General features: G+C 40.3%; 1 protein-coding gene and 3 pseudogenes across 1 annotated transcript; 1 reads left to right on the top strand and 3 right to left on the bottom strand.

The window, feature by feature from the left end:
* Positions 1-2,856: 2,856 nt before the first annotated feature.
* LOC148572965 (E3 ubiquitin-protein ligase RSL1-like) lies at positions 2,857-5,218 on the bottom strand (annotated as a pseudogene).
* Positions 5,219-7,300: 2,082 nt separating this feature from the next.
* On the top strand, positions 7,301-8,626 carry LOC148572964 (uncharacterized). Its single transcript, XM_088505600.1, has 2 exons — positions 7,301-7,636; positions 7,721-8,626. The coding sequence occupies exons 1-2, from the start codon at positions 7,301-7,303 to the stop codon at positions 8,624-8,626; spliced, it is 1,242 nt and encodes a 413-aa protein (XP_088361726.1).
* Positions 8,627-17,225: 8,599 nt separating this feature from the next.
* LOC148572963 (E3 ubiquitin-protein ligase RSL1-like) lies at positions 17,226-19,588 on the bottom strand (annotated as a pseudogene).
* Positions 19,589-20,039: 451 nt separating this feature from the next.
* Positions 20,040-21,445, bottom strand: LOC148572962 (uncharacterized; annotated as a pseudogene).
* Between the last annotated feature and the right edge of the window lie 249 nt (positions 21,446-21,694).

Below are 21,694 nucleotides of genomic sequence, written 5' to 3'. Positions count from 1 at the left end.
GCCCGTGAGACGACGCGAGGCATACCTACAGTGGGGGTACCACTCGGTTAGTCTATGGGGTCGGGAGTTCAGAAAAAGCCCAGAAACTATATTTAGTCTATACAATAACTAAGATCGGGCATGGCTAAGGCAAAATCCAAGCAAAAGACTAAAAAGTTAAAGCCCTGGAATGGTAACCCCCCCTAACGCACCTACTTAACACTAAGGTCATCTAGTATGCAAATCAAACAAGCAACATGCATACAAAAGAACTGACAATAAAGATAAAACGAACATAAAGCAAAGAGAAGAGAAAAAGGAGAAGAATGTTTACCTGATTGATTGTGATGGCTGAGAAGAAAGCAGAAAGGGATGAATGTTCAGAAATGCGGGTATTACAATGAGAAATTCAACGAGAGAGAAGGAGAAAGCAAGGGGATGAAATAAAGATGAGCAAGGAAATGGAATGAAAATGGGGTGTGAAACTGATCAGGGGATTAAGAAATTGCTTAGAAGCGCGAAAGGAAGGGGGTAAAAGAGTCTTTACTCACAGGGTTTGAAACAACCCATTATGAGCATTAAATGCCCGACGCGAAGAACGAGGCGACGAGCGGTTATCCCCAGTAGTGAACGGACACACGCGTAAGAGATACGTCCTCTCCACGAGCGGCCGATCTAGCGACAATACTCGAAGAGTGCATAACACGTCACCAATAGTCCTCACGATTATTGCTGGCGCGTTGGGGGCACTGTTACGGCCTGACCCAGACTATTTGCGGGCCGGCCCGACCCGAGGACCACCCGACCCGAACGGTCGGGAATGAGGCGCTCAGTCACCGATCCGGACACGCGTCCCTGACAGCTCTGCTACAGCTGTGCAAAGGAAGCTTCGAGGAAGTTGGGCCTGCCCTTGTGGGACCCACCTCTGACATGGTATATATGGGAAGGGTCCTACCCCTCCCCCAAGGTACGTCACATACCATTCTCACATCATTCACCTGCACACTTGACTGACTAGAGCGTTGGAGTGTCTTTGCAGGTGACACCCCCCTCCCCCCCTTTTTCAACACGAAGAGCTCGGAACGTCGGTTACTCCAACCCAGTAACTCGGAACTAGGCGAGACCCCCTCTCATCAATCGAAGTATCTACCCGAGTCGTCCGGTACCCGACCTACCGTACACTTAGCATAACCGACGACTATGTTGTTATCCCAATGAAAAAAGTTCACATTAAAAAAGTGATTAAAAAAAATCAACTCAGATTTGTGGAGTAGTCACCTCAGTCTTTTGTCGCAGATAAGGAATATTGTGAGGAATAAAAAGTGATTGTTACGTTATATATATATATATATACACACATCTATAATCATGTTTACTATCTTAAGATATAAGAGATTCTACGGTTCCTGAAATTTAAATAAAGATAAAAAGATTGAGATTTAGATAACAAAAAAAAAGATTAGATATCTTAATACTCAACCGTGTTTTTTAATTGATTTTTAAAGGATGATTATGGATACATTGTTTCATAAAAAATAAAAACAGTTCAAAAGGATAAAACATATTATTATCAATTTAAAAAAATATATTTAAATATAAATATATCTTTTTAATTAGTTACAAATATCGTTATCAGTTTTTAAAATACCGTATCAATCAAATAAATTAAATAAACAAGTATAATTTAATAAAAATATAATATTTATCTCATAAGATTTAAAAAAAATTAAAAATTAAATTAAGACTAATTTAAATATGTTCATAAATAATTTTTTTTAACTTATAAAAAGAATAAGTTATTAAAATAAAGTATTTGCATTTCAATTTTACTGGATTATAACATCTCAAGATTATATACGCAAATACAATTTTTACATTATTATAGAAACTGCGATAGAGGATCACCGAATTAGGTTCATGCTTAAACTGCTAGAGAGATATAACGATTTACATTTAAACACAATACAAAAGAAACTGTGACACCCTCCAGCGATTTTTTTTTTTACAAATTCCAAAAATATATAAACTGTGATAGAAGTACAGTGATTTATGGTTGAGTCAGATAAGTTAGTTAATTAGTCGATCCATATAAAGAAGAGGGAGATACCATGGGAGCTTCTGAGGGAGCACAGACTGAAACACGGGCTTTTCTCATGGTGGCTTCAGAAGAGGATTGGTCCATGGTGGGGTTGGGTTTCTGGAGCTTGTTGGGAACGGGACCCCAAGCTTGTGATTGTGAATCTGGACTGTCTTCCCTCTCGTTCTTTTCATTGCTATTATTCCTGATTCCAACTTGGGCGTGAGGTGTACTGGATCGTGTTCTTTCATCAGAAGAAGAATTTGATACCTGAATCAAGCAACTGTCTGGCTTCCCCTCCCCCTATTACTTTTCCTTCAACAACCTCATCATCTAACCGTATGAGATCATATAATTAACACATAATTATTATTACCACATAATTAATTATCTTAATTAAATGGGAAAAAACTATGTTAATTAATTAATTACATAAACGTTGTTGACAGAAGGCATATCATCATGGTGAGGAATCTCCTTCTTGACGGAGATGTTGGGCTTAACATGCTGCTGCTCTGTGCCTTGTTAACATAAGTACTTTTTTTTTAACTAAAGATAGGAAGACTCGAACCCACAACTTCTTAATGAATATGAAAAAATTATGTCATTTGAACTAAAATTTATTAGCAGATAACATAAGTACTTAAAACGAACATAATTAACAATAAAATTAGCATGCATTATAATTATACAACAAATTTTAACTAATGAAAATAGTAAATCTGCCACTTGCAATTTAAGTTATTGAAAAATATTAAAATTCCTAGTGATATCTATTTATGTACAACCATGGTACTGAATTACTGATTCCATGGCTTTCCACAAGCATAGCAGAAGCGATGGCCACACCTACAAAACAAGAAATTAAAAAAATTAAATCAAAATGTAATAAAATAAAATTAGAGTAATTTGCAAATTAAAGTTAATTCAAATAAAAAAGATAGTACTAATTAGAAACTATATTGTTAATTAGTCAAGTTCAAAGTATAAAATATAAGATTATGATGTTATAACAAACATGAGCTAAGTTCAAATCTAAAGAATAGCCATTTTTTTATGAATTATATATTAACTTTAAATTTTATTTTTTTAGACTAAATCATAAATTATAAATCTTATATCCTAAGACTAAAGAATAAATTCTAAAAAAATGTTTAAAACATAATTTAACCATATAAAATAATTAACATTAACTAACTAAAAAAATTAACTTCTTACACTTATTCTTAAAACAAACGCCATTATTTTTCATTAGGAATGCTCAATCAACAAATTTTGAACATAAACGTAACTAAAAGAAATAGAACTGAGAAAAGAGTAACATTAACATTATAAGATTGTGCCAAAAAAAAACGATTAATTGTTCATTAGAAATTAATAAACCAAACCTGCAAGAAATGTGTGAACATCCCTGATTTTTTTTCAACATAGATTCTGCATTTAGAACACCTTCTCCATCTCTTATTAGCCTTTGCAAGATTCATCACCATAAGATCTTCCTTCTCTCTTTCATTTTCATTCAAACCCATAAACTCACCACATTCCATCCCACCATGCCATGCAACTTTACCCTGTGCACAAAACAATCTATGACAATTTGGACACTCAGAACAAGTCACAACTTTATTCCCATCATCATTCACCAACATTGTTGAACAATCCTTGAAAGAGCAATAGAATTTCTTTGATGTTGCAAGAACAAGATTCTCACAAAGTGCATTCTCCCATCTTTCAAACACCTCCTTTGGAATTATTGACATGCAATTCTGAGGCTCCAATATTCCTCTGCATTTTGGTTCAGGACACTTCACATTTGATATATTCTCTTGAATCTTTGCAGCTACATATTTTGCAATGCATTCATCACAGAATGAGTGGTTACAGTTTTGGTTGATGAAAATCTCTTGGAATGGTTTTGAATCCATGCAAATAGCACACAAGACTACTTGAAGATCATGAAGATAACTATAGTTTTTATTAATTAAGTCTAATTAAATTAGTCTAACATAACAAAAATCAGTTAATTATGACTAGCATTATTTCAAGTTTTATTGTTTAAGTTGATTGAACTTGTTTTATAAAAAAAACTTAAATGTGTAACATTACTCTTAACTAAAGATAGATTCTGCCAGTTCCTAAAATTTAAATGAAGACAAGAAAGATTTAGATTTAAATTTTGATAACACAAAAAAAAATTAGATATATTAATAGTCAACCATGTTTTCTATCTGATTTTTAAAGGTTAGTTATGGATACATTGTTTCCGTTAAGTTTTTTCTTTTATTTAAAAAATAAAAACTAATTCAAAAAGATAAAACAGATAATACTATCAATTTAAAGGAGAAAATATTTAAATATAAGAGAAAAGGATAAATCGATCATTGATTTTTTGGTTTGCGGACTTTTAAATTTTTAATGATATAAAAATATATTTAAGTCTCTAACTTCTTCAAAATCTGGACATATTGATCTTGAGCAAGGTTGCGAGAACCGGACCGGTTATCGAACCGGTCAAGTGACTGGTTCAATAGTTCAATGGTTCAACTGTGGTTGAACCGATTTAATTAAATATAGAGTGAAATTATAAAAAATTCAATACATAATTTTAAAAAGTTAAATTCAATAATTTTTAAACTAATAAGATTCAAAAATTTAACAATTTCACAAAATGAACAATACATAATTTATCATTAAAATGTCATAAACAACTTCAAATGACAATATTCAAAACACACATAAATGACAAACGACAAACACAATGTTTTGCAACCAAAAGAAACAATATTCAACAAGCAATACTTCAACTAAACAAAGACACTACTCATTAGAAGTCATAATCATCATTAAGTGTTCCGATATCTCCATCATAAACAGGTAATCCAAAGCTAGCATCTTCAGAAATACCATCAAAAGAAGTATTTGAGGATTCAATTACAACATCAGGCATATCCACTTCAACTTCAATGTCTCCACCATCTAATAAAATAGAAAGAAAACTCAATAAGAAATCAATGTTAATGACATGTATCTTTATGGAAGGAAACAAAGTTTGCTATGTCACTCACCATTAGGATACGAAGGCATAGCATTATCAGTGTATATTAAACTTTCAATGCCTTCAACATCTCCATTAGTAAATTCAGGATCATCCTCATTTGCCATTACCCAAAAATCTATTGTGTCAATGCTTTGAATGTCAATTGGATCATAATTCCTCTTCTTTCGATGCAACCTAGATTGAAGGCGTAGGTTATAGGTGACATAAATAATGTCACTTAGCCTTTGATGCTCTAATCGGTTCCTCCTCTTTGGATTTGTTGAAAAAGGCTCCAGTTCCTCTCACATCCAGATGAAGAAGAGGTTTGATGAAGAAGACGGACTGCCATTTTTTGCAAATTAGGAGCACTCCCACCGTGTAGCCTCCACCATTCACCTACGTAGATATAAAAATAAAATACTTTTTAATGTTTATCAATTATCACCCAACATATTAAACTTTGAAACTAAACTGAACTTTGATATGAAATAAGTCAAATAACTTACCAGGTTCGAGTCTTGATTCCGCTCTCTTAGCACTTTCCCTCCCAAAACTTTCTTTACAATCTCGATACAGTTGTATCTCTTGCATTGCAGCAACTGAGTCATCACAAAGTGTTTCAACATCAAGCAAATCAAGTAAAGATCCAAAACATTTGCCTTCTCAACAAAACCTTCACTGTAGAAAATGCCCGGATTTAAAAAGTACGCTGTCGCATGGAGATCACGCTTTAAATGCTTATCCCACCTCATTTTCAAGATACTCGTGTATGGCGTATCAGCAGCTTTCCGATTTCTGAACATGGTCTTGATAGCATTTTTTGCTCTTTGCATGCCTTCATACACGATTCCCAAAGAGGGTTTTTCATCAGCATCAACAAGTCTCAACAACTTAATAAGAGGACCAACAATTTTCACAGTGGTAAGACAGTCTTGCCAAAACTTACTGTCCAAGACAATTGAGCTAACAATCTTTTCCTTAGCAATTTTGGATAACTTATGAGAAGTAAATTTTGGATAACTAATTAATTAAATTCTAATTAATAAAATAAGAGATTTGTACACTAAAATTAGCCGCTAATGTATCTATGTATAAATACGTGTGATTTGATTTATTTTATTTATTTTCAATGTATATTTATATTTTAACATGTATTTTATACTGGTGTTTGATTTTACTTCCTGACTTTGGTAACTGATTTTGGCGTATACTTAGTGTTACGCCTGGCCAAACCATTTGCGGGCCGGCCCGACCCGAGGACCACCCGATCCGAACGGTCGGGAGTGAGGCGCTCAGTCACCGACTCGGACACGCGTCCCTGACAGCTCTTCTACAGCTGTGCAAAGGAAGCTTCGAGGAAGGTGGGCCTGCCCTTGTAGGATCCACCTCTAACATGGTATATATGGGGAGGGTCCTACCCCTCCCCCAAGGTATGTCATATACCATTCTCACATCATTCACCTGCACACTTGACTGACTAGAGCGTCGGAGTGTCTTTACAGGTGACACCCCCCCCTTTTTCAACACAAAGAGCTCGGAACGTCGATTACTCCAACCCAGTAACCCGGAACCAGTCAACCAGGCAAGACTCCCTCTCATCAATCGAAGTATCTACCCGAGTCGTCCGGTACCCGACCTACCGTACATTGGCGCCGTCTGTGGGGAACGCCTGAATGGACGTTGTATTGGACCCAGGAGGAATAGGCCGCGAGACCGAGCGCAGAGGGGAAGCCTCTGTGGCTTCCTCCCGGGAGCGCACGAGGTCTCCTCCACGATGAACCTCACGATCTCAAGAAAGGCGCCCCTTCGAGGGAACTGGCGATAACACCGCCAGAATAATGCAGGAACTGCATCACAGGATGCAGGACCTGGAGCGCCGGCTGCAAGATCGGGAACATCGCCAACAAACTCCCAAATCAAGCTACTCCCGTTCCCCTCCGAGAAGCCACTCCCGGCGAACAGCTAGCCCATGATCTGAGCCCGAGAGCGCCAGGGAGGAAGGACGCCCAAGAAGACGCCACGACCCCATCATCTACACCAGGTGCGAAAGGAGACGCACCACAGATCGAGACCGGGAAGACGGTCGACGGGAAGACGGCGAGGGAAGAACAAGAAGAACGCAGGGACCAGTGATAATGGGCGCAACCCCATTTCATCGTTCCATCCTCGAAGTCTGACTGCCAAAACACTTTGACAAGCCGACGGACATGAGGTACGACGGAACCCAAGACCCGCAGGAGCACCTTACCGCCTTCGAGGCCAGGATGAACCTGGAGGGAGTGGGAGATGAGGTAAGGTACCACGCTTTCCTTATCACTCTCGCGGGACCTGCAATACGATGGTTTAACAGCCTTCCGCAGGGATCGGTGGCCAGGTTTTCGGATATTAGCCACGCCTTCCTAGCCCAATTTACTACCAGAATCGTAAAGGCAAAGCACCCGATCAATCTGCTCGGGGTGACGCAGAGGTCCGGCGAACCGACCATGAAATATCTAGACCGGTTCAACGACGAGTGCTTGGAGATCGACGGGCTGACTGATTTGGTTGCTAGCCTATGCCTGACGAATGGACTTCTAAACGAGGACTTCAGAAAGCACCTCACCACGAAGCCGGTGTGGACAATGCAGGAGATCCAAAGTGTAGCCAGGGAATACATTAACGATGAAAAAGTCAGCCAGGTCGTGGCCGCCAACAAACGGCAGCCCTCCTACAATCAAACCCGGCAGCACGAAAGTGGAGAAAGACAGAAGGAACACGCCAAAGACGGCGGTCCGAGCAAGACACTCAGGCCGTTTCCTCGAGTCGGGAAATTCACCAATTATACCCCCCTCACTGTCCCCATGATAGAAGTTTATCAAGAGATAGCAGAGAAGGGAATTTTGTCGAAGCCCCGACCTCTGAAGGACCGAACCGGGGGAAACAAGAGCCTCTATTGTGATTATCACAAAGGCTATGGACACAAGACACAGGATTGCTTCGACCTGAAGGACGCACTAGAACAAGCGATCCGGGACGGGAAACTGGCCGAATTCTCCCATCTCATCAGGGAGCCAAGGAGGCGAGATCGCGACCGTGATGGAGAGGACAAGACCCATGTAGCAAAGCGATGTCACGAGCCGGAGGACAACGAACACGGCCTTACCATAGTGAACGTGGTAACGGCAAGAGACGCACCTCCAAGGTCGAGGTCGGCACACAAGAAAGACGCCAAGGTCCTGGCGGTTTCCTCATCCTCTGTGCGAAGCTCCAAAAGGCTCCCATCTATCTCATTCGGTCCAGAGGACCAATGGATTGATGAGGCCGCGAAAAACCTGCCCGTGGTCATCACGGCCAGAGTGGGAACCGGCCTCATCAAACGGATCCTCGTGGACACCGGGGCTGACTCGAATATCATGTTTCGCAACGTGTTCGACGCCTTGGGCCTACAGGATGCCGATTTAAAGATGCACCAGCACGGTGTGGTAGATTTGAGCGACCACTTCATCAAGCCAGATGGGATAATCCCCCTACCAATATCTGTAGGATCAGGATAAGGGCAAAGGTCGGTAATGGCCGAGTTCGTAGTTCTACGAGACTCCACGGCCTACAACGTCATCCTAGGGAGGAAGACTATCAACGACCTCGGAGCAGTGATCAGCACAAAGATGTTGATAATGAAGTTCACAGCTGACGACGGATCCGTGGGATCCATAAAAGGAGACTTGGAAACGGCAGTCGCTTGCGACAATGCCAGCCTCTCCTTAAGGAAGAAATCTAAAAAGGCATTGGGGGTGTTGCTTGCCGACTTGGACGCCAGAGTCAGCGACAAGCCGAGACCCAAACCGGAAGGAAACTTAGAGAGGTTCAAAGTCGGGGACACTGAGGAGAAGTTCACCTACATAAACAGAAACCTCCCACATGACCTAAAGGGACCTCTAATGGAAATGATCAGGGCTAACGGCGACCTATCTGCATGGACGCCAGTCGACATGCCGGGGATAGACCCCTAACTCATGTCACATAACTTGGCCGTGATGGCCGAGGCCAAACCGGTAGCTCAAAGGACAAGGAAAATGTCGCAAGAGCGAGTAGAAGAGGAGGCCAGGCAGACGGCTAGCCTCCTCGAAGCAGGATTTATTCGAGAACTCGACTACTCGACATGACTGTCGAATGTAGTTCTAGTGAAAAAGCACAATGGTAAATGGAGGATGTGTGTGGATTACTCTGACCTCAACAAAGCATGCCCCAAGGATTACTACCCCCTACCCAACATTGATGCACTCGTCGACGCACCGGCGGAATATCGGTACCTAAGTTTTATGGATGCTTACTCTGGCTATAATCAAATACCGATGCACCGGCCCGACGAAGAGAAAACAGCGTTCATAATGCCGGGAGGGATATATTGCTACAAGGTAATGCCATTCAGCCTGAAGAACGCTGGGGCAACGTTCCAAAGGCTAATGAACAAGATATTTAATGACCTCATAGGAAAAACGGTGGAGGTGTATGTAGATAATATCCTCGCTGACCTGAGGACCTCATAAGCGACGTGGGGAATGTGTTCGCCTCCCTCCAACAACACGGCATGAGGCTCAACCCACTCAAATGTGCCTTTGCCATGGAAGCAGGAAAGTTCCTAGGGTTCATCATAACCCAAAGGGGGGGGTCGAAGCCAACCTGGAAAAGTGCCAAGCAATACTCTAAATGAAAAGTCCGGGCTGTGACAAGGACGTTCAGAGGCTGTCAGGTAGACTCACCGCCTTATCCCACTTCCTTGGAGCGTCGGCTGCTAGGATGCTGCCATTTTTCAACCTTATGAAAAAAGGGATAGTGTTTGAATGGACCCTAGCGTGTGAGGAAGCATTTAAGCATTTCAAAGAGATCCTCGCAACATCACCCATGCTCGGGAAGCCCAAAGCCGGAGAACCGCTCTATCTGTACCTGGCCATAACGGAGGAAGCGATGGCGGCAGTCCTGGTACGGGAAGAAGGGAAGGTTCAACAACCAATTTACTTCGTGAGTAGAGCATTGCAAGGAGCAGAACTAAGATACAGCAAATTGGAGAAGCTGGCTCTGGCACTGCTAACCTCTTCTCGAAGACTACGGCAATACTTCCAAGGTCACCAAATGGTCGTGAGAACAAACCAAGGAATTCGCCAAGTGCTCCAAAAACCTGACTTAGCGGGAAGAATGATGACTTGGGCCATCGAGTTATCTCAGTACGATTTGCGATATGAGCCCCGACATGCGATTAAGGTACAAGCAATGGCAGATTTCTTGGTAGAAGTAACGGGGGACCCAACTGAGGAGGCGGGCATACGGTGGAGGCTCCATGTGGACGGGGCCTCCAACCAAACATTCGGAGGTGCCGGGATCTTCCTGGAAAGCCCTGCTGGGGTCATATACGAACAATCAATCAAGTTCGAGTTTTCCGTATCAAACAACCAAGCGGAGTACGAAGCCCTCCTGGGCGGCTTGATCTTAGCTCCGGAAGTCGGGGCTACGAGGCTGGAACGGTGCAGTGACTCACAGGTCGTCACCTCGCAAGTAAATGGAAGCTACCAAGCGAGAGACTCGCTGTTGCAGAAGTACTTGGAGAAGGTCAGAGAGCTGAGCAAACAATTCGAGGAGGTCGCGGTCCAACACGTTCCAAGGGAAAGGAACACACGGGCAGACCTCCTATCCAAGCTAGCAAGCACGAAACCGGGAGTCGGCAACCGGTCCCTCATTCAAGGCATGATAAAAGAACCAACGGTTGTCCTCCACTTGACAAAGATAGGCCCCTTCTGGATGGACCCCATCACTGATTTCCTAGAAAACGACAAACTCCCCGACGACGAGAAGGCAGCCAAGGCGTTGAGAAGGGAGGCAGCCAAATATGCAATCATACAAGGTCAACTGTTTAAAAAAGGGCTCAGTCAGCCCTTACTGAAGTGCCTGCATCCCGATCAAACAGACTACGTACTCAGAGAGGTCCACGAGGGATGTTGTGGTCACCACATCGGGGGCAAAGCCCTAGCAAAAAGCTCATCCGAGCTGGATATTACTGGCCATCGATGATGATGGACTCCAAAGAATTCGTAAGGAAATGCGTCAAGTGCCAAGAGAACGCCAACTTCTACAAAGCGCCGGCAACCGAGCTAAGCCTATTGACGTCCTCCTGACCTTTCGCATAGTAGGGAGTCGACCTACTAGGACTTTTCCCGGTTAGCCCGGAGCAAGTCAAATACCTCATAGTTGCTATCGACTACTACACCAAGTGGATAGAGGCTGAACCACTGGCCAGCATATCCTCAGCCAATTGTCAAAAGTTTATGTGGAGGCAGGTGATAACTCGATTCGGCAACTCGGAAGATGTTATCTCTGATAACGGGACACAGTTTGCTGACAAGAAGTTCGCGGAATTCCTCACCGGCCTGGGCATAAAGCAGAAGTTTTCCTCCGTAGAGCATCCCCAGACGAACGGTCAAGTCGAGGCTACAAACAAGGTCGTCTTACTGGGCCTCAAGAAGCGGCTGGATAACAAAAAAGGTGCATGGGTCAACAAACTCGCATCGGTTCTCTGTTCTTATCGAACAACCAAGCAGTCGTCCACAAGAGAAACTCCTTTCCGCCTGACGTACGGGGTGGATGCAATAATACCTGTAGAGATTGGCGAGCCGAGCACGGTTACTCCTGAAGGGAGTAGAGGAAGCGGTAGAAAAGGACCTAGCAGATGAGGCTAGGGAGATAGCCCATTTGTCAGAAATAGCACTAAAGCAAAGAATGGCCCTGCGCTACAACACCAAAGTGCTCAAAAGGGAATTTCAACAAAACGACCTCGTCCTGCGGCGCAACGATATCGGGTTACCGACTCAGGGAGAAGGTAAGCTGGCGGCAAACTGGGAAGGCCCCTACAAAGTCAAAGAGGTGATTGGCAAGGGCGCCTACAAATTGGAGAAGCTCGATGGTAAAGAGGTCCCGAGAACATAGAATGTAGGTAACTTGAGAAGATTCTATTCCTAGCTCAACCACGCCGATCAGGCGATCTGATGAGCTCAGTGATTTACTTTTGTTAAGTACTCATTATGACAATAGACTTGTTTAGTTATCGATTAATGTTTTACTTGTTGAAATTACCCTCTCATTTACTTTCGGCCATTTATGCGTCCCACGACAACATGTTCCTTATAACGCATGGTAAACGGGACAACGATACGGTGCCCCGGGACTGATCAACCTGGGAGCCAACTAAATTAAAGCCATAACAAATGGATACAGCAATAGCAAAGCCACGACTTGGCTTCGCCGAGTTACCAACATAACGGTAAACGAACACGAGCGACAAGCCTACACCGACAAAACGGTAACAAAACAAAATGAAAATGCTACCAGATAAGCAGAGAAAGATGATAACCACAAGCCCACCAAGTGACTATTAAAGTATAACAAAAGTAAGTTCCACAAAGTTCTACAACATAATCACAGATCCATACAAAAGTACAAAAAGATCACATTTTGGGCATGTCGACAATCTTGCCATCCTTGATTGTTTAAAAGACCCCAATTGCCAACGTGTCGAAATCAGGAGCCACGATCTTCACCTAGGCTTTGAGAGCCTCTTCAGTCATGAAGATCGCGCTTTTTTCCTGTTTCACGGTCTATTTATGCTTCTTCTTAAGCTCCTCGGCCTCAGCTTGAGCAGCCTTAGCCGACGAGACGGCCGCATCGCGTTCCTTCTCCAAAGTGACCACCCGACCTTGCGTGGCATTGAGCTGGCTCTCTAAAGTCATCTCCCGCTCGGTTAGACGGGACATGGTGGCATCAGAGGTCTTCAATTTCTCCTCAACAGACGTAGTTTTCTCCTCGGCAGCCTTAAGCTTCTCCCCCGTCTTGGACAACTACTCCCGAAGCGTTTCAACTTGAGTCTTGAATTCATTATTGGCCTTGGCAACAAATTCGAGCTTCCTGCACAGCGACTGCATCCCCGACAGCTTGAACTCGGCCTTCCGAGTTATCGCAGCACCACGGAGAAGGGTACGGTACATCCATCTCGCCTGCCCCGCAAGCCCAGTGCCAAGGAAGTGATCCTCCATGCCAGGGAGCAACTGGGAGTCTATGAAGGCCCCAGCGTCGAAGTTCCTCTCCATCACGGTGAGAGCTCCTTCAGGGCTGGAGGATGCCCTCTGCCTTTTGGGGGTGGGGATAATCTTCAAGTCATCATCCTCTTGTTGAGTGGAAGACGAATGCCCGATGCGGGCCGTCTCCTCGCAAACAGGAGAAACACGCGTCCTGTCAGAATTTCTGTCTGACATCTCGGTGTCACGAGGTGAAGGCACCGCCTGATCCTTCTTGTCCTCAGGAGGGTTCTCCGGCTTCCCATCAGCCTTCTCGTCAGCCTTCTCCTCATCGCTGTCCGCCAAGAAAGTCTTGAACAAACCCTCAAGCCCTGTCACTGAAGCAGACATCTCCACTGCAACAAATAAGTAAACAAGTTAGTCGTGAAATCGGCATAACCAATCGAAGCAACAATGATGCAAGAAATACAAGTCAAAACTACTCACAAATATAATTTCTAGTGACCTCCCGGTCACCCATTAGGAGGTGGGGATTCACATGATTCCTCCCAAAAACGGCCAACAACAAGTCGGCAATCTTTCTGTCCACAGCGGACATCTCCTTGTAAGTCACCTTGATAAAGGTGTTGGACCCCGCCTCGAAACTCCAATACGTCGAGATGAGGCGTTCCCCCTCCAACGACAACCAGAAAGGATGGCGACCTTTGACTGGACGCACCTTGAAATACTTGTCCTTAAACCCATGATAAGAGTCCTCGAACAAGCCGAAGATCCTCCGACCCTGGGCAGATCGGAAAGACATGAACCCTTTCCTCACTTTCCCCTCCTTGGAAGGATTCGTAAGGTTGAAGAAAGAAAGGAAAACGTCGACGGACACCGGCAACTCTAAATATTCACACACCATCTCGAAACGGCGGATGGAAGCCTAACTGTTCGGATGCAGCTGCGACAGCACCACGGAGATCTGGTTAAGGAGCGCCATTTGAAAAGCAGAAAATGGAATACGAACCCCTACTTGGGTGAACATATATTTATAGAACCAAATCCAATCGGCAACCCGGGGAGAATGGAAATTAAGCTCATATAGTCGTTTGTTGGGGGCAGGAACAAACACGTCGTAGTTGGCCTCCTCGTCAGTCCCGCCGCACAAGTACTCGGCTTGGCGAAACTCGGTAAGCTCCTCCTCTCCCATCTGGTTCGGGGAGTCCTTTACGTCAGAAGTCACCCAAGCGTACGGGTCGTAACCCGCGTCGAAGGTGGAAGCCCGTGAGACGACGCGAGGCATACCTATAATAGGGGTACCACTCGGTTAGTCTATGAGGTCGGGAGTTCGGAAAAAGCCCAGAAACTACATTTAGCCTATACAATAACTAAGATCTGGCATGGATAAGGCAGAATCCAAGCAAAAGCCTAAAAAGTTAAAGCCCTGGAATAGTAACCCCCCTAACGCACCTACTTAACACTAAGGTCATCTAGCATGCAAATCAAACAAGCAACATGCATACAAAAGAACTAACAATAAAGATAAAACAAACATAAAGCAGAGAGAAGAGAAAAAGGAGAAGAATGTTTACCTGATTGATTGTGATGGCTGAGAAGAAAGCAGGAAGGGATGAATGCTCAGAAATGCGGGTATTAAAGTGAAAAATTCAACGAGAGAGAAGGAGAAAGCAAGGGGATGAAATAAAGATGAGCAAGGAAATGGAATGAAAATCGGGTGTGAAACTGATCAGGGGATTAAGAAACTGCTTAGAAGCGCGAAAGGAAGGGGGTAAAAGAGTCTTTACTCGCAGGGTTTGAAACAACCCATTATGAGCATTAAATGCTCGGCACGAAGAACGAGGTGACGAGCGGTTATCCCCAGTAGCGAACAGACACATGCGTAAGAGACACGTCCTCTCCACGAGTAGCCGATCTAGCGACAACACTCAAAGAGGGCATAACACGCTACCAATAGTCCTCACGATCATTGCTGGCGCGTTGGGGCACTGTTACGGCCTGGCCCAGACCATTTACGGGCCGGCCCGACCCGAGGACCACCCGACCCGGACACGCGTCCCTGACAGCTCTGTTACAGCTGTGCAAAGGAAGCTTCGAGGAAGTTGGGCCTGCCCTTGTGGGACCCACCTCTGACATGGTATATATGGGGAGGGTCCTACCCCTCCCATAAGGTACGTCACATACCATTCTCACATCATTCACCTGCACACTTGACTGACTAGAGCGTTGGAGTGTCTTTGCAGGTGACACCCCCATCCCCCCCCCCCTTTTTCAACACGAAGAGCTCGGAACGTCGGTTACTCCAACCCAGTAACTCGGAACCAGGCGAGACCCCCTCTCATCAATCGAAGTATCTACCCGAGTCGTCCGGTACCCGACCTACCGTACACTTAGCATAACCGACAACTATGTTGTTATCCCAATGAAAAAAGTTCACATTAAAAAAGTGATTAAAAAAATCAACTCAGATTTGTGGAGTAGTCACCTCACTCTTTTGTCGCAGATAAGGAATATTGTGAGGAATAAAAAGTGATTGTTACGTTATATATATATATATATATATATATACACAAATCTATAATCATGTTTACTATCTTAAGATATAAGAGATTCTACGGTTCCTGAAATTTAAATAAAGATAAAAAGATTGAGATTTAGATAACAAAAAAAAAAAGATTAGATATCTTAATACTCAACCGTGTTTTTTAATTGATTTTTAAAGGATGATTATGGATACATTGTTTCATAAAAAATAAAAACAGTTCAAAAGGATAAAACATATTATTATCAATTTAAAAAAAATATTTAAATATAAATATATCTTTTTAATTAGTTACAAATATCATTATCAATTTTTAAAATACCGTATCAATCAAATAAATTAAATAAACAAGTATAATTTAATAAAAATATAATATTTATCTCATAAGATTTAAAAAAAATTAAAAATTAAATTAAGACTAATTTAAATATGTTCATAAATAATTTTTTTTAACTTATAAAAAGAATAAGTTATTAAAATAAAGTATTTGCATTTCAATTTTACCGGATTATAACATCTAAAGATTATATACGCAAATACAATTTTTACATTATTATAAAAACTGCGATAGAGGATCACCGAATTAGGTTCATGCTTAAACTGCTAGAGAGATATAACGATTTACATTTAAATACAATACAAAAGAAACTGCGACACCCTCCAGCGATTTTTTTTTTACAAATTCCAAAAATATATAAACCGTGATAGAAATACAGTGATTTATGGTTGAGTCAGATAAGTTAATTAATTAGTCGATCCATATAAAGAAGAGGGAGATACCATGGGAGCTTCTGAGGGAGCACAGACTGAAACACGGGCTTTTCTCATGGTGGCTTCAGAAGAGGATTGGTCCATGGTGGGGTTGGGTTTCTGGAGCTTGTTGGGAACGGGACCCCAAGCTTGTGATTGTGAATCTGGACTGTCTTCCCTCTCGTTCTTTCCATTGCTATTATTCCTGATTCCAACTTGGGCGTGAGGTGTGCTGGATCGTGTTCTTTCATCAGAAGAAGAATTTGATACCTGAATCAAGCAACTGTCTGGCTTCCCCTCCCCCCTATTACTTTTCCTTCAACAACCTCATCATCTAACCGTATGAGATCATATAATTAACACATAATTATTATTACCACATAATTAATTATCTTAATTAAATGGGAAAAAACTATGTTAATTAATTAATTACATAAACTTTGTTGACAGAAGGCATATCATCATGGTGAGGAATCTCCTTCTTGACGGAGATGTTGGGCTTAACATGCTGCTGCTCTGTGACTTGTTAACATAAGTACTTTTTTTTTTAACTAAAGATAGGAAAGCTCGAACCCACAACTTTTTAATGAATATGAAAAAATTATGTTATTTGAACTAAAATTCATTAGCAGATAACATAAGTACTTAAACGAACATAATTAACAACAAAATTAACATGCATTATAACTATACAACAAATTTTAACTAATGAAAATAGTAAATCTGCCACTTGCAATTTAAGTTATTGAAAAATATTAAAATTCCTAGTGATATCTATTTATGTACAACCATGGTACTGAATTACTGATTCCATGGCTTTCCACAAGCATAGCAGAAGCGATGGCCACACCTACAAAACAAGAAATTAAAAAAGTTAAATCAAAATATAATAAAATAAAATTAGAGTAATTTGCACATTAAAGTTAATTCAAATAAAAAAGGTAGTACTAATTAGATACTATATTGTTAATTAGTCAAGTTCAAAGTATAAAATATAAGATTATGATGTTATAACAAACATGAGCTAAGTTCAAATCTAAAGAATAGCCATTTTTTTATGAAGTATATATTAATTTTAAATTTTATTTTTTTAGACTAAATCATAAATTATAAATCTTATATCCTAAGACTAAAGAATAAATTCTAAAAAAATGTTTAAAACATAATTTAACCATATAAAATAATTAACATTAACTAACTAAAAAAATTAACTACCTACACTTATTCTTAAAACAAACGCCATCATTTTTCATTAGGAATGCTCAATCAACAAATTTTGAACATAAACATAACTAAAAGAAATAAAACTGAGAAAAGAGTAACATTAACATTATAAGATTATGCCAAAAAAAAACGATTAATTGTTCATTAGAAATTAATAAACCAAACCTGCAAGAAATGTGTGAACATCCCTAATTTTTTTCAACATAGATTCTGCATTTAGAACACCTTCTCCATCTCTTATTAGCCTTTGCAAGATTCATCACCATAAGATCTTCCTTCTCTCTTTCATTTTCATTCAAACCCATAAACTCACCACATTCCATTCCACCATGCCATGCAACTTTACCCTGTGCACAAAACAATCTATGACAATTTGGACACTCAGAACAAGTCACAACTTCATTCCCATCATCATTCACCAACATTGTTGAACAATCCTTGAAAGAGCAATAGAATTTCTTTGATGTTGCAAGAACAAGATTCTCACAAAGTGCATTCTCCCATCTTTCAAACACCTCCTTTGGAATTATTGACATGCAATTACGAGGCTCCAATATTTCTCTGCATTTTGGTTCAGGACACTTCACATTTGATATATTCTCTTGAATCTTTGCAGCTATATATTTTGCAATGCATTCATCACAGAATGAGTAGTTACAGTTTTGGTTGATGAAAATCTCTTGGAATGGTTTTGAATTCATGCAAATAGCACACAAGACTACTTGAAGCTCATGAAGATAACTATGGTTTTTATTAATCAAGTCTAATTAAATTAGTCTAACATAACAAAAATTAGTTAATTATGACTAGCATTATTTCAAGTTTTATTGTTTAAGTTGATTGAACTTGTTTTATAAAAAAAAAAAACTTAAATGTGTAACATTACTCTTAACTAAAGATAGATTCTGCCAGTTCCTAAAATTTAAATGAAGACAAGAAAGATTTAGATTTAAATTTTGATAACACAAAAAAAATTAGATATATTAATAGTCAACCATTTTTTCTATTTGATTTTTAAAGGTTAGTTATGGATACATTGTTTTCGTTAAGTTTTTTCTTTTATTTAAAAAATAAAAACTAATTCAAAAAGATAAAACAGATAATACTATCAATTTAAAGGAGAAAATATTTAAATATAAGAGAAAAGGATAAATCGATCATTGATTTTTTGGTTTGCGGACTTTTAAATTTCTAATGATATAAAAATATATTTAATTCTCTAACTTCTTCAAAATCTGGACATATTGATCTTGAGCAAGGTTGCGAGAACCGGACCGGTCATCGAACCGATCAAGTGACTGGTTCAATGGTTCAATGGTTCAACCGTGGTTGAATCGATTTAATTAAATATAGAGTGAAATTATAAAAAATTCAATACATAATTTTAAAAAGTTAAATTCAATAATTTTTAAACTAATAAGATTCAAAATTTAACAATTTCACAAAATGAACAATACATAATTTATCATTAAAAGGTCATAAACAACTTCAAATGACAATATTCAAAATGCACATAAATGACAAACGACAAACACAATGTTTTGCAACCAAAAGAAACAATATTCAACAAGCAATACTTCAACTAAACAGAGACACTACTCATTAGAAGTCATAATCATCATTAAGTGTTCCGATATCTCCATCATAAACAGGTAATCCAAAGCCAGCATCTTCAGAAATACCATCTAAAGAAGTATTTGAGGATTCAATTACAACATCAGGCATATCCACTTCAACTTCCATGTCTCCACCATCTAATAAAATAGAAAGAAAACTCAATAAGAAATCAATGTTAATGACATGTATCTTTATGGAAGGAAACAAAGTTTGCTATGTCACTCACCATTAGGATACGAAGGCATAGCATTATCAATGTATATTAAACTTTCAGTGCCTTCAACATCTCCATTAGTAAATTCAAGATCATCCTCATCTGCCATTACCCAAAAATCTACTGTGTCAATGCTTTGAATGTCAATTGGATCATAATTCCTCTTCTTTCGATGCAACCTAGATTGAAGGCGTAGGTTATAGGTGACATAAATAATGTCACTTAGCCTTTGATGCTCTAACCGGTTCCTCCTCTTTGGATTTGTTCAAAAAGGTTCCAGTTCCTCTCACATCCAGATGAAGAAGAGGTTTGATGAAGAAGACGGACTGCCATTTTTTGCAAATTAGGAGCACTCCCATCGTGTAGCCTCCACCATTCACCTATGTAGATATAAAAATAAAATATTTTTTAATGTTTATCAATTATCACCCAACATATTAAACTTTGAAATTAAACTGAACTTGGATATGAAATAAGTCAAATAACTTACCAGGTTCGAGTCTTGATGCCGCTCTCTTAGCACTTTCCCTCCCAAAACTTTCTTTACAATCTCGATACAGCTATATCTCTTGCATTGCAGCAACTGAGTCATCACAAAGTGTTTCAACATCAAACAAATCAAGTAAAGATCTCAAAACATTTGCCTTCTCAACAAAACCCTCACTGTAGAAAATGCCCGGATTTAAAAAGTACGCTGCCGCATGGAGATCACGCTTCAAATGCTTATCCCACCTCATTTTCAAGATACTCGTGTATGGCGTATAAGCAGCTTTCCGATTTCTAAACATGGTCTTGATAGCATTTTTTGCTCTTTGCATGCCTTCATACACGATTCCCAAAGAGGGGTTTTCATCAGCATCAACAATTCTCAACAACTTAATAAGAGGACCACCAATTTTCACAGTGGTAAGACAGTCTTGCCAAAACTTACTGTCCAAGACAATTGAGCTAACAATCTTTCCATTAGCAATTTTGGATAACTTATGAGAAGCAAAATATTCGTCTACCATCAATGACTGCAAATCTTCCTTGTGATCATATATACTTTTCAAAGTAATGAAAACAGTGGCAAAACGTGTGACTCCTGGTCTAACAATTTCTGTCCAGCTTTTTCTTTTTCTAAGCCAAGACAATAAGATCATATGATTGTAGACAAACACAGTCACTTTTGAAGCACGGGAAGCAAGGTCAGCTATATGGGGAATACTTGCAATATCTTTCAAAATAAGATTGATACAATGAGCAGCACAAGGAGACCAAAATATATTTGGGTATTTTTCATGAATAAGTTTTCCAGCAGATACATAATTAACAGCATTATCAGTGACCACATGCACAATGTTACTAGGCCCAACCCACTCAATAACATCAGCAAACAAATTAAACAATGGATTGGCAGTTTTTATCACATCAGAAGCATCAACAGTCTTAACAAATGACATACCAGCAGGACAATAAACTAGAAAGTTAATTAAAGTTCGTTGCCTTTGATCAGTCCACCCATCTACCATCAGTGTACAACCGGTGCTTTTCCATGACTCCTATACTTTTCAACCAGCAACTGACACTCTCTCTTAAGATCAGCCAGCAAATGAACTCTCATTTCATCATATGACGGTCCCTTAAAACCAGGTCCAATTGCAGCAACACCATCCAATGCAGGTTGAAAGTAAGGTGATTGAATTGCATTAAAAGGAATACGTGCATCAACAATCCATTTGGCAAGTCCCAGCTTAGCCTTGTGCACAATTTCTTTACTAGCCAAAACACTTTTCAAAGTCGGTTGAGATCCTGGAGTAGTTCTTTCTTTAAAGTAACTTCCAATTTGTGTAGCTACTATAGCTCTTCTCTTTCCTTTGTCTCCCGTTGTTGTAGGAACAGCAGCTTGTATAGGGTTAGGCGATTCAGCCTCTTGTGCAGGTGCTTCCCCACCATAAGCCTCCTCCTCAAATTTTCTTTTCTCCATCTTATTTTTTTTCCATCAGAATCCTTTTGAATTGAAGTTCAACTTCTTCAGTTACTTTGCTACATACTTTGATTTGTCCAGGAATTTTTGCAAGATGATATTTCATCCTATATATCCCCCTCCATTATAAGTATTCAAACAAAAGATACACGTATATTGTGCCTTATGATTTTTATCATATTTCACAGTGAAATATTCCCAAGCCGGGTCAGATTTTCCTCGAGAGGAAGCTGTCTGAGATTCTTGTCC

The sequence above is a fragment of the Arachis ipaensis genome, chromosome B2, assembly GCF_059453495.1.
Source record: "Arachis ipaensis isolate K30076 ecotype BB chromosome B2, ASM5945349v1, whole genome shotgun sequence".
Taxonomy (NCBI): Eukaryota; Viridiplantae; Streptophyta; class Magnoliopsida; order Fabales; family Fabaceae; genus Arachis; species Arachis ipaensis.
The sequence above is the reverse complement of the archived record's forward strand: the minus strand, read 5'-3'. Positions and strand labels throughout refer to the sequence as shown.